This window comes from Bufo gargarizans, chromosome 5, assembly GCF_014858855.1.
Source record: "Bufo gargarizans isolate SCDJY-AF-19 chromosome 5, ASM1485885v1, whole genome shotgun sequence".
Lineage (NCBI taxonomy): Eukaryota > Metazoa > Chordata > Amphibia > Anura > Bufonidae > Bufo > Bufo gargarizans.
In genome coordinates, this window is record NC_058084.1 from 23,989,227 (window position 1) to 24,003,255 (window position 14,029).

At 40.7% G+C, this 14,029-nt stretch overlaps 1 protein-coding gene across 3 annotated transcripts in view; it reads left to right on the forward strand.

Annotated features, from left to right (window-relative positions):
• Positions 1 to 13,519, forward strand: part of LOC122939424 (cytochrome P450 2C29-like) — a 298,684-nt gene extending 285,165 nt beyond the window's left edge. Inside the window, exon 11 of one of the 3 annotated variants that reach the window (XM_044295488.1) lies at positions 13,100 to 13,519. In XM_044295488.1, the coding sequence (XP_044151423.1) occupies positions 13,100 to 13,293 (194 nt within the window). In that variant the 3' untranslated portion in view covers positions 13,294 to 13,519. The remainder of the gene's footprint in view (positions 1 to 13,099) is intronic. The other 2 variants (XM_044295489.1, XM_044295490.1) reach the window with 2 other exon arrangements.
• The last annotated feature ends 510 nt before the right edge of the window (positions 13,520 to 14,029 follow it).

The window sequence follows — 14,029 nt, forward strand, 5'->3', positions numbered from 1 at the left end:
GGTGGGTGGCTGGGTATTTTTGCTTGTGTTCAGAGGCCTGGGGTAAGGACATTTGGATCTGCGCTGGAACACGGAAGTGGATGCTGTCACTGATGGTGCTTGCGAAGATCCAGGTTCAGGACGGGAGGCATCCGGTCCTGCACCTTCGACAGGGGATTGGCCAGCACGTAACATAGGGGAAGAGGAGGCAGGGGTGTGACCCGCAGACACAGATTGTGGACCCAGGTGTTTGTCCCACTTATTACGGTGTTTGGATGCCGTGTGGTGGATCATGCTGGTGGTGGTGAGGTTGCTAGTGTTCACGCCCCGGCTCATTTTCGTATGGTACAAGTTGCAAACTACGGTACTATTCTTTTGTCGTCTGCACTTGCCTCAAAAAAAAATCATGCTGCGGAATATCTACCCCTTGGCAAGGGAGATTTACGCAAGGGGGTGCTCTGTGGAACAGATCTGGGCCTGTTTGGTGTGGGCCGCCTTCTCCCTTTTGCCACCCCTCTGCCTCTTCCTGTCACGATGCGCTCTGTGTGGAAGGGGGACGGTCGGGACGCGCTCGCATCATCAGCGTGCCTGGCGTCGCCCGCTGCCAAGGTAACCACAAAGAGGCTGAGCGGTGAGCGGCTCACTCGGCGTTCAGCCGCATTAGAACTCGGAAGTCATGTGACGCTGGCCACGTCACATAACTCCACCAGCTCCCTATTTAAACAGGCAATCTGCTGGCCACAGATTGCCTGTTATTGAGGTCCTTTCTGCGATATACTTACCTGGTTTGTTGTTCCTGCTTGGCTTCCGATCTCCCATCCATCTCATCCTTTGTTCTTGGTGTTCCCTCCTGGTTTTGACTTTGCTTCTTCTGATGATCCTCTGTTTGCTCGTCCGGTACCTTTCTGCTCTATTGGTTATTAATGAGGCTTATTTGACTTCCCTGTTGCATGTGTTATTTGTCTTCCCTGCACTTTCCTAGCTAAAGGGTTTGTCGACCAGTTGTCCCTTGTCACTAGGACTTGCGAGACAAGTAGGCAGGGACAGTGGTGTGGGTGGAGTTAAGTGGTAACTTCCCCACCCTCTGTGTGTGTGACACTTCCAGCCTGTTGTGGTGCTGCAGATCCCTCCCCCTCTGTACTGCTGTCTTTGCTCGGCTTTCCACCTTCCCAAATTGGGTCAGTGACTTCATCGTCCACCATCTCCTCTTCCACTTCCTCACTCTTATCATCCTCCTGATTTGTTGACCCAACCACAACCTCAATGATTGTGTCTCATCCTCTTTATCAACCTCTTGAGACAGTAATTGCGGTTGACTCATTGGCAACTGTGTCTCATCAATATCCACCTCATTAAACACTAATTGTCGTTCCCCACCGTCATGTTCTTGTGACTGTGGATGCTCAAGAGGTTGGGAATCAGGGCACAAGATCTCATGTCCCTCTTCAAGCGTGCTTGGTGAGAGGGCCAAATCAAGTAATGGCGATGAAACAAGGTCCTCGGAATATCTGAGTGTGGGATCACTTGTTTGGCCAGACTGAATATGGTGGGAGGAAGGAGGATCAGGGTGAGGATTGTGTTGACCAAATTCCTGGCTACTGAGACTGGACTTGGTGGAAGACAGGATGGTGCTTAACCGACTGGAAGCATTATCTGCTGCAATCCAACCGGCCACCTGGTCGCACTGGTCTGACTTGAAGAGTGGTGTCCTGTGCCTTCCTACAAACTGGGACATGAAGCTAAGTATTGTGTATGATTGTTTTTCTTGTGCTCTGGCAGCATGCAGTTTCTCCGCCCCCAGAGACAGGGCCTCTGCTCGCACCATCAGCATCACGGCCACTTCCCCATCCCTTACTGCCCACCTTCTTCATTTTAAATGTGATATATGCTTGAAAATACTGTATGTCACACGTACAGTAGCGTAGGATTTGGAAGTGTATGCACAAACAAATTTACAAAGGTATCCGTGATTAGGAAATGTTATAAAGGACAGATACCACAGGTAATGTCACTGTTCGCAGTGTCTATGGAAAAAGGTACACTGGATGTCACTGATATTTTAGGGATGCGCACACTTTACACAGGAGATGTGGCACAAATAATTTAACTGTCCGCAGCGGCCTATTGCACGGTATTTAGTGCAGGATGCGCTAAAAAGCTGGAATTAGACTTACCGGCAATTCAGTTTCCACAAAATCACCACAACGGCCCACAAGGAGATTGACCCCTGACCTCTGTAGGGGCAGGAACAGAGAGAGGGTTTAAATCCCCCCCCCCCCCCACACACCAACACACCAACACCAGTGTGTCCAAAATTACAGAGACATAAAAAAGGTGGTGGATAGAAAAAAGAACTCAAGAGGATATTAATTCATAACCTCAGAAACATAAAGCAAAAAGAAAAAAAAATTAGGGTAGGGTGTATATGTGCCGTTGTGGTGATTTTGTGGAAACTGAATTACTGGTAAGTCCAATTCTGGCTTTCCACCTCATCACCATGACGGCCCACAATGAGATATAAAAAAATTAGCGAACTGGGGGGGAGCGACTGCCTGAAGGACTTTACATCCAAAAGACAGGTCCGAGCTACTAGAAAGGTCGAGTCTATAGTGTCTCATAAAGGTATGTATGCTGGACCACGTAGTAGCTTTGTAAATGTCCTCCAAAGAAGCCCCGGCCCCCTCAGCCTAAGAGGAAGACATGGCTCTAGTCGAGTGGGCTTTTAAATTGGAGGGACAGGGAAGGCCCTGGATCACGTAACAAAGGGAGATGGTGTCGCTAATCCATCGAGCTAGAGAGGACTTGGAGGATTTCAAACCCATATTCTTACCTGAGAAAAGGACTAAAGATTATCTGATCTCAGGAAATATTTCGTAACCTCAAGATACCTTAAAACTGAACGCCTAACATCTAGGGAATGAAAGGTGGATTCTCTGTTAGAGGGATTGTTACAGAAGGAAGGTAATATTATTTCCTGGTTTACCATGGAAATCGGATACGATTTTAGGGAGAAACCCTGGATCTAATCTAAGTATGATTCTATCATCAGTCATACGGAGATATGGCTCCCGTATGGAAAAGCAGTTGGCACCTGTGTTTCGTCATCATCCGAGATGTGCAGCAATGGTCCTCCCATGTACTCATCTTGAAAGATAAGTGGTTGGGCATTGGTGCACTCAATCTCTTCCACTTCTGGAGCAAGGCTAGGTGGATGGCCCTTGGAAACCCTGCTAACAGAGTCATCAAAAGCAGAAGAGACTGCTGCATGACTTGGGGCTCAGACTGCTTGCCTGATTTGCAAGGGGGTGAGGTGAAAGACTGATAAACATGGGCTGTAGGTGCCAACTGAGGTCTTTCAGCAGGAGACTGGGTGGGAGACAATGTGAAGGAATTGGATCCACTGTCAGCAACCTAATCTACTATCACCTGTATGTGTTTAGGCCTCACCATTCGTAGAGCCGCATTAGGCCCGACCAAATACCGCTGCAGGTTCTGTCGCCTTCTCGCACCTGAGGAAGGGTTTTCACTTGTGCGTGTAGCTGGCACATATCGACCTTGTCCTCTCCCTGCAACAGGAGCTCCACCAGCGGCACCATGACCGGGGCCACCTCCCTTATTTGATGCTCTCCTCATATTTCTCGAATTTAGGATCTTTCCCTAAATGGGTGTATAATTAATAGTAGAATAGAACAACAGTATGTAGAGGGTGTATCTCACACGCCTTGAACCAGACTAGGCCTCAGTTAAATAGATTTGTGCACCAAATTGTGGTATTTCAAATATCTGAATATAACCCGAATATACAACGGGTGTATCTCACAATGAAAAATGCAACAAAGGCTGCCAAATAAACTTTTTTTGCCCAAACGGGTGTTTGTTTAATAACTGAATTTGACAGCAGTATATAAGCCTGTAATTTCACACGTGCTGATGCTGCAAGGCCCGAAAAATTGTAGAATCCCCCAAAAAGATGGCTGTATTTCTAGCTTAAATTGCACACTGACTAATCCAGATTTAGTAGATTGCCAAAAAAGTGTTTTTTTGGTAACAGAATATGAAATCTGTATAAATTAAACTTGAATTTAACACTTGCAGATCAGGAAAAGTGTTTTTGGGCAAAAAAATATGAGATCCACACCTATAATGCAAAAGCTTGTATCCATTCAGAACGGATCTGTTTGCATTTTTTTCATGATAATGCAAACGGATCCCTTTTGACTTACATTGAAAGTAAATGGGAGGCGGATCCGTTTTCAATTGCACCATTTCGTGTCAGTGAAAATGGATCCGTCCCTATTGACTTATATTGTAAGTCAGGACGGATCCGTTTGGCTCAGTTTCGTCAGACGGACATCAAAACGCTGCAATAATACCAATAAAACCTTCACCTCATCCCACAAAAAATTTGCTGCTACATAAGAAAATCTCTAAATAAAAAATAAATTAATTAAATTAATAAAAATATATAGCTCTCAGAACATGAGACACTAAAACATATTTATTTTTGTTTTAAATATGCTATTATTGTATTAGTTATCGCTGCCTCCGTAACAACCAGCTCTATAAAAATATCACATGACCTAACCCCTCAGGTGAACACCGTAAAAAATAAAAACTGTATAAAAAAAGCCATTTTTGTCACCTTACATCAAAAAACACCAAGCGATTAGTAATAAGCGGGAGGTGCCATATTCGATTTCGCTATATTTCGCGAATATTCAATTGAATATTCATATTATATTAGTCGAAATCAAATATTCAGAATTATTTCATTTATCGTGAATAATATGCGATTAAATTAATCGTGCATTTATTTTTTTCTGTATAAGGCAACGTTCCTATGACTATGGCTAGGCTAATATGTGTATTTTACGAATACTGCTCTAACTTCGTCTTTTAGAATATTCGTAATATTCTAAAAGACAAAGTTAGAGCAATATTAAGAATATTAGTAAAATACACATATAGATTGTAATTTAGCTAATGTAGTGCTATAATCTTTTTTTTTTTGTGTAATTTTTGTTTGCCTTTTCTGAACTTCAGTTTTGGAAAATATATACACTATTAAAAAAATGTCTATAGCACTATATTATATAAATTGTAGTCTATATGTGTATTTTACGAATTTTCGTAATATTGCTCTAACTTCGTCTTTTAGAATATTATGAATATTCTAAAAGATGAAATTAGAGCAATATTACGAATATTCGTAAAATACACATATAGACTATAATTATGTGCACTGTTATTCCACTTTGGCATACTGCTCCCCAACAAGCGTCCCCGTAACCATGGGAACGCCTGTGCGTTAGAATATACCATCGGATCTGAGCTTTCATGATCTCAGGGAAAACTCAGATCCGATGGTATTTTCTAACCGACAAGCGTTCCCATGGTGACGGGGACGCTTGTCGGGGAGGAGTATGCGAACAACTGTACAGATAAGAAAAAAATAATGCCAAAATTCTAAATAACAAATATATTCGCTATATTGCTATGTAATCGTTTTTTTAGAATATTGGTCATTTTATTTTCCAAATGAAAACATGATTCCCCCCTTCTTAAGTTGCTTGTGGGTCAATAGCTTATTGACCCACAAGCAAGAAGCAGGGAGAAATCATATTTTCAGATGAAAAAAAAATTGAATATTCGATTTCGCGAATATATAGTACTATATTCGAAATATTCGCAAAATCTCGAAGCTCCAATATTCGAGAAAAAAATTCTCAATTCAAATATTCGAGCTCAACACTACAAGCGATCAAAAAAGCATATGACCCCAAAAAAGTACCAATCAAACTGTCACCTCATCCCGCAAAAAATGAGATCCTACCTAAGACAATTGGTAAAAAACGAAAATAAAAATATGGTTCTAAGACTGTAGAGACACTTTTGTTTGCTTCAAAACTGCTTTTATTGTTCTAAAGTGAAATAAATTTAAAAAATATACATATTAGGTATCGCCATGTCCATAACAACCAGCTCTATAAAAATATTACATGAACTGAACTCTCAGGTGAATGCTGGGAACATAAATAAATTTAAACTGTCAAAAAATTTACCCATTTTTTTGTCACCTTTCCCCATTAAAGGGCTTCTGTCACCCCACTAAAGTGATATTTTTTTTTGGGCTAGTGAAATTAGTTATATTGCGATATATGACAATATAATTGTGTTACTTACTTTGATCCAGCAGTTTCTGCAAAAAACAAAGTTTTATAATATGTAAATTCAGTCTCTACCAGCAAGTAGGGCGGCTACTTGCTGGTAGCTGCTGCAGAAAACCGCCCCCTCGTCGTGTTGATTGACAGGGCCAGCCGGGATCTCCTCCTCCGGCCAGCCCTGTCGGCATTTCAAAAATCGCGCGCCTGTGTTGATTCGGCGCAGGCGCTCTGAGATGAGGAGGCATGTCTCCTCAGAACTCCCTCAGTGCGCCTGCACCGATGACATCACCGAAATAGAAGACGTCATCGGCGCAGGCGCACTGAGGGAGTGCTGAGGAGACGAGCCTCCTCATCTCAGAGCGCCTGCGCCGAATCAACAGAGGCGCGCGATTTTTGAAATGCCGACAGGGCTGGCCAGAGGAGGAGATCCCGGCTGGCCCTGTCAATCAACACGACGAGGGGGCGGATTTATGCAGCAGCTACCAGCAAGTAGCTGCCCTACTTGCTGGTAGAGACCGAATTTACATATTATAAAACTTCGTTTTTTGCAGAAACTGCTGGATCAAAGTAAGTAACACAATTATATTGTCATATATCGCAATATAACTAATTTCACTAGCCCAAAAAAAAAAAATCACTTTAGTGGGGTGACAGAAGCCCTTTAAGTATAATGATGAATTATAAAAAAAAAAAATAATATGTACCCAAAAATGGTACCAAAAAAAACGCCCTGCACAGGACCATTGGTAGAAAAATAAAAATAAATATGGTGTTCAGAAATGGAGACACAAAAACATTATTCTTTATCAAAAATGCTTTAATATGATTTAGAAAGTAGACATATTTGATGTAATTGCGTCAGTAATGACCTGCTCTATAAAAATAGCACATGATCTACCCTGTCAGAAGAATGTTGTAAAAATAAAAAATGTAAAACTGTGCCAAAACAGCAATTTTTCTGTTACCTTCCCTCACAAAAAAACATAATATAGAGCAATTCAAATCATATGTACCCCAAAATAGTGCAAATAAAACTGTATCATTATCCCCTACTTTCCAAAATGGGGTCACTTTTTGGGAGTTTCTACTGTAAGGGTGCATCAGGGGGCTTAAAATGGGACATGGCATCTAAAAACCAGTTCAGCAAAACCTGCCTTCAAAAAACCATATAGTGTTCCTTACATCAGTTTACCATGATACCGTGTGCCCTTACATCAGTTTACAATCACATGTGGGGTGTTCTGTGAACTATAGAATAAGGGTAATAAATATTGATAAAAATGGAAAATCTGCCAAAAAAGGGAAATTTAGAAATGTCATCTCCATTTTTCTTTAATTCTTGTGGAAGGGTTAACAAAGTGTATAAAATCAGTTTTGAGTAGCTTAGCCACTTCAGCCCCCCTAGCTTAAATCCCCTTAATGGCCAGACCACTTTTTGCAATTCTGCACTACACTACTTTTACGGTTTATTGCTCGGTCATACAACTTACCATCCAAATTAATTTTACCTCCTTTTCTTCTCACTAATAGAGCTTTCATTTGGTGGTATTTCATTGCTGCTGACATTTTAACTTTTTTTTTATATTAATCAAAATTTACTGAAATTTTAGCAAAAAAATGAAATTTTTCACTTTCTGTTTTTTCAAATAAAACTCTATTACTATATATTTATTTTTCTAAATGTATTGTTCTACATGTCTTTGATAAAAAAAATATGCAATAAGTGTATATTTATTGGTTTGGGTAAAAGTCATAGCGTTTACAAACTATGGTGCAAAAAGTTAATTAACGCACTTTGACTTTCTGAGCACCTGTCATGTTTCCTGAGGTTCTACAATGCCCAGACAGTAGAAACACCCCACAAATGACCCCATATCGGAAAGTAGACACCATAAAATATTCGGTGATGGGAATAGTGAGTTCATGGAAGTTTTTATTTTTTGTCACAAGTTAGCGGAAAATGTTTTTATTTTTAATTTTTTTCTTATAAAGTCTCATATTCCGCTAAACTGTGACAAAAAATAAAATTTTACATAAACTTGCCATGCCCCTCATGAAATACCTTGGGGTGTCTTCTTTCCAAAATGGAGTCACTTGTGGGGTAGTTATACTGCCCTGGCATTTTAGGGGACCTAAAGCGTGAGAAGTAGTTTGGAATCCAAATGCGTAAAAAATGCCCTGTGAAATCCTAAAAGTACTCATTGGAATTTGGGCCCCTTTGCGCACCTAGGCTGCAAGAAAGTGTCACACATGTGGTATCGCCGTACTCAGAATAAGTAGGGCAATGTGTTTTGGGATGTATTTTTACACATACCCATGCTGGGTGAGATAAATATCTCTGAAAAAGACAACTTTTCCCATTTTTTCATAAGACGTTGTCATTTTACAGAGATATTTATCTTTTAAGTTTAGATAAAAGTTTTATTTATTTTTTTCCTAACTAACTTTTCCCTTCTATCCCTGCCTAACGGTGCCTATCCCTCACTGACCCTAACCTACCTGGAGGGTGATGGGTGCAGGAGGGTGATGGATGCCGATGGGGGGATCACAGGCGCCTGGTGAGGACGGTGCTGCACGGTGCAGGTGCCGAACAGGAAGAGGAGGGGAGAGAGGAGCGCTGGAAGTTTAAATATCACGCCTCTCTCCCTGCACCAATCATCACCCTGGACAGCAGCATTCAACACCATTAATGGCATACGGCAAATAGCGTTAAGGGAAAAAATAAAAAATAAACAGCCAATTTGCCATTTTTTGTCACTTCAACTACCCAATAGTTTTTTTTATAAGAAGTGATCAAAAAATTGCACACACTTCAAATTGGTATCACTTAAAATTACAGATTGTCACTCAAAAAATGAGCCCTCACACAGCCCAGTACACATAACTACAAAAAAAGTTATAGGGTTCAGAATATAATTATAAAATATTTTTTTTCCTCAAAGGTTTAAAAAAAAATCTGCATTAAAATGCAAGAAAAATTATACAAATGTGGTATCGTTGTAATCATACTGATCTGGAGAATGACGATAACAGGTCAATTTTACCTCATAGTGTACAGTGTAAAAAAAATGTCCTACTACATGGTATGCAACCGTAAATGGTGCCATTAGAAAGTACAACTTGTCCCGCAAAAAATAAGCCCTCATAAGGCTATGTGAATGTAAAAATAAAAAAGTTAGGACTATGGGAAGGCGGGGAGTGAAAACGCAAAAAAAAGGAAAGTCTCAGGGTCCTTAAAGGGTTCAGCTTTAGGATATGACCAATAGATAACCCACAAATTAGGTAAACAGTTATACAAATAAGTTATGATTTAGTACTATGCATACCAAGGGTAAAAACTACTGTTAAACCATAAATGTGACTCCAACTTAAAGCGGATGGGTACTCATAGGAGGTATTATCAGCTTAATTAAAAGAATCCATATAATATATGCACTCACTTTACTGCAGAGTAGACCTGGACGGACGGAGAGACTGTTCAGGTGGAGGTAGAGCAAAGTACAGAGATATTCTTAATGAGAACCTGATCCAGAGTCTTCTGGGCCTCAGACTAGACTGAAGGTTCACCCTTCAACAAGACAACGACCCTAAGCACACAGTGAAGACAACAAAAGAGCAACTTAGGGACAACTGTGTGAATGTCACTAAGCCAAATCCCTGAACCCGATCGAACATCTCTGGAGAGACCGGAAAATGGCTGTCCACCGACGGCCCCCATCCAAACTGACAGAGCTTGAGAAGATGTAAAACCTTGTTACATCTTCTCAAAGAAGACTGAAGGCTGTAATCACTGCTTCAACTTAGTCTTGAGTAGTCTTGAGTAAACATCCGAAGTCGATTCACATAATACTTTGTTAGAATACTGTACGGAGCGAGCAGTATTAGAATGTATTGGCTCCAGGACAAAGTCTATTATAACACCTATTTTAAGCTTATGTAAAGAGGAGGATGTTCCTACATATGAAGATTTACGCTCTCATCCGACGTTGTCTAACCTTTCCACTTTCCATTTGGCCTATTTACTTCAACAGGTAAAAAAACACTTCACAATCTTCCCGAGTGATGTGGCCTACACCACATTTGAAAAATTAGCTTTACAAATGAAGGAACCAAAAGGTAAACTTTCCCAACTGTATGACTCTCCATACAAGGTTCAGAGACTCCTATATGTATTCAGCAATGGGAGGCAGAACTGAATATTCAATTATCCCCCTTAGAAGTAAAACATGCGCTCAGAGCGTTTCTTAAGGTGTCCAGGTACGTCAAACTGCAAGAGAACAGCTATAAAGTTTTAACAAGATGGTATTATACACCTCAAAGACTTCATCGCATGTTTCCTGAGTGTAGCCCTATGTGCTGGAGATGCGACCTAGAAATAGGTACGCACACACATATCTAGTGGAAATGTACCAAGATAACTTATTACTGGCAGGAGATTTGTAAACATATATCTGACATCTGTAACTTGAAATTACCTATTTCCCCGAAGATTTGCCTTTTAGGAGTCTTAGAGGAATTCAGGTGCCCCAAACATTTACGTTCGCTATGTAACACTTTGCTAGCGGCAGCTAGACTTATGCTGGCAATAACATGGAAACAACCAAACCCGCCAACTATTCAAAATGGGATCCTCAAATGTGATCAACTTTATCGCCTCGAACAGATTGCACATTGGGATGCTCGCACCCCTATGCAGTTCGAACATGTTTGGAATCCCTGGAAAACGTTTAGAAATTTTTCCGGGACATGAGTCCTTACAGTAGGTCAAGCTTTCTGCGGAAGTGAGACCCCTGCCTTTGAGTTGCCTCCCTTTGAATGGATTTTCTTTGGTTGTGAGCACTTTTTTATGGTTGCTCCTAGTTGGAGTCCGTACAAGACATTACACTCTGCACCTGCCTTGATGGAATTCTGGGTTCTGCAATGCTAATCTCTACCCCCCCCCCCCACCTGCCCACTTCTCTTCTTTCCCCCTTTTGTTTTTACTCCCCCCCCCTGTCTTTGTTCCTTTATACATTGTTGTGTTTAGAGGTAATCCGATTAGATCTCTAATGGATACTCATGTGTCTGTTTATTGAGATAAGCAGATGAGTTGTATTTGAAAATTTCATCTAGATGAGACTGAATATGGTAATAATTTGCCATTACGATCATATGTTTATAATGTGTGAGCAGGCTATGCGTATACCTCCGAAAGGTTGTAACAATGCTGACCTCTTTGTTACGTATTTCTTGTTGGAAAACAATAAATACAATTTTAAAACAAACAGAATGTATTGGCTCCTATGAGTCGAAGTTTTTACTTTGCGAAATCTCGCTGTTAAAAACAATTTACTGAACTCTGTTTCGGTTTCAAGTAGTAACGAAGTTTTATGCGAATCGACTTCGGATGTTTAATCCGAAGTCGATTCACTCATCCCTAGCCGCAACATAACAAAATGTGAAAAAAGTCAATAGGTCTGAAGACTTTCTGAATGTCCTGTATACATAAAAAAAAAAGAGATGAACAATTTTTTTCAAAATTTAGATTCGGCCGTTTTGCAGATTTATTTCAAATAATTTGGTTTAATCCGAATGTATTCGCTGCAAATTGCATTAAAAAACTATTTTCTGGCTGCAGAGAGCCTTTATAGCGGTGTAGAACACTGTGCCTTTATAGCGGTGTAGAACACTGTGCCTTGCAGTAACACACATAGGGTGGTAGTGAAATAATACTGTGAGTCAGTATGGCATACAGATGACAGGCGCGGCACTTATTTGGGCAGTTATGGGGCCAAAACTGACCAAATAACTCAAGTATGAACTCAGCCTTACAGGTGGATGTTAGCGCCAAGAAGAAGCGCACTCCTTTTACACCGTCGTCAGCTGATTCCACATAGATGTCTACAGAACCTGTTCTATTAAACGCTTATACAAGTAGAGCCCCCGACAGAGTGGAGAGGGGGTCAGCAGTCAGTTTGTGTTGACGTCACTGAACATATAACTGCACCGCTGAACGGCAACTACATTCTACTTTTGCCACTAATACACGACAAAAAGGGCTATATTTGTCACACTTCACCATACGACTGTTAAGAAGCCCTTTTTTCCCACTAATAACAGGCAAAAAATGATTTAGAACATATAACTGCACCGCACAAGGGCAAATATGACTTAGAAATATTTCCTTGTAATAACCCCTGTTAATGGCGGTATCACACAGCACTTGCACCCCAATAACAAGAACGGTTTGCTGGAATTACAAAGCTGTATAATGGCAGTGTGAATGCGCAGTCAGTGCAGCAAGGTGTAATAGGATTGTTCCTATTCCCCAGCCTGTAACCTCCCCGACTGAACCCTGTTCAACAGAAATGCAGTGGAATGATTCCTCCCTATCCTTTCCCTGCACCTTGAATGCTCTTTACCTGCACTTGTAAATCGTTTTTTTTTCAGCACAATGAAGTCTTTCCTCGCACTGTCCCTAGCGCCTGCTGACGTCTCTCCCTGCACTGAGGACACTGGAAAATGGCAGAATCCAAGATGGCTGAGGCTATTTATAGGGCTGTGACATCATAGGGCTGGCTGGCTGCTGATTGGCTACGTGCATGGCATTCTGGGTGATCCCGCCTTCCCAGAGTTCCTTGCTCCATGTCTTCACACGTGCAGCACACATGTGATTCGTTACCACGAAGTGCGAGGAAATTCGGATTCAGTGTGAATCAAATTTTTCCTGAAATTTGGATCGAATTCCACTTTGTCGACTTCTATTCACTCATCTCTAATAATAACAATCAAAAAAATTCATGCACATCTAATGTATCCATACTTTAAAAACAAGATGTAAACAGCCCCTTAACTGCACAATACATAATTTTTATTTATTTTTTATAATCCTTCTTGTAGAATGTTTACATTCACTGAAAGCATGTCACACTCTGAGACAAAAATGATTATTTCATAGATTTGTGTTATTCTTCTAGGGAAGAGAGTCTGTCTGGGAGAGCACATGGCCCGCATGGAAGTCTTCACGCTCCTCTCCATGCTTCTCCAGAAATTCACCTTTACCCTCCCCCCGGGGACAAAATGTCAGGACGCTACATTTCTGAACGCAAACAAGGATGAAATAATTGAATCAGGCGAGATTTGTGCTGAGCTTCGCTCCTTGTCCAAGTGACCACTTGCTGTCCATCTATACATCATAGAAGACAATGAGATGAAGTAACTCAAGAAGTCCTCCAGAGGGTCTGGGGTGAAATCCACCTCTGTATATGGAGCTGGTAGCCAGGAAAATGTTTCCACTTTTGACATGTATAAATTAACCTAACTTGCAAACGTAATAAAATAAAATTATACTAAACCTCCATACCTATATATTTTCTAAATGTTTTGAGATTCAACACTTTATTAGTGGTGGAAATACAGTGACTTTAAAAAGTTTGTCATATGTCAGTTGCTACAACAAATTTCTGGGTCTGTTTGTGGTTATCTATCTTGATGATATTTAAAAATTTTTTCTTCTGACTGGGCCTCTCATGGAATGCTCGTGAAAAAGGTTTTTCTAAAATTGAGAGAAAAACAGCTGTTGGCTAAAATAAGTAAATGTGTCTGGTGTAAGAGAAGTCTCTTTCCTGGGTTATATAATATCACCTCAAACATTTTATATGGACCTAACTAAAATACAAACCATTGTTGATTGGGCTAGACCCACTTCCATCAAAGTCCTTCAGACATACCTTGGTTTTGCAAATTATTATATCAATAACTTCAATCATAGGTCCACTGACACATCTGCTTTTGAAGCTCTGAAAGAGAGTTTCATTCGTGCTCTGATACTTTTTCAACCTCGTTATTGTATTGAGGGGGATGCTTTAGAGTTAGAAGTGAGTTGTATCGTCTCAGTTATCTTCCTT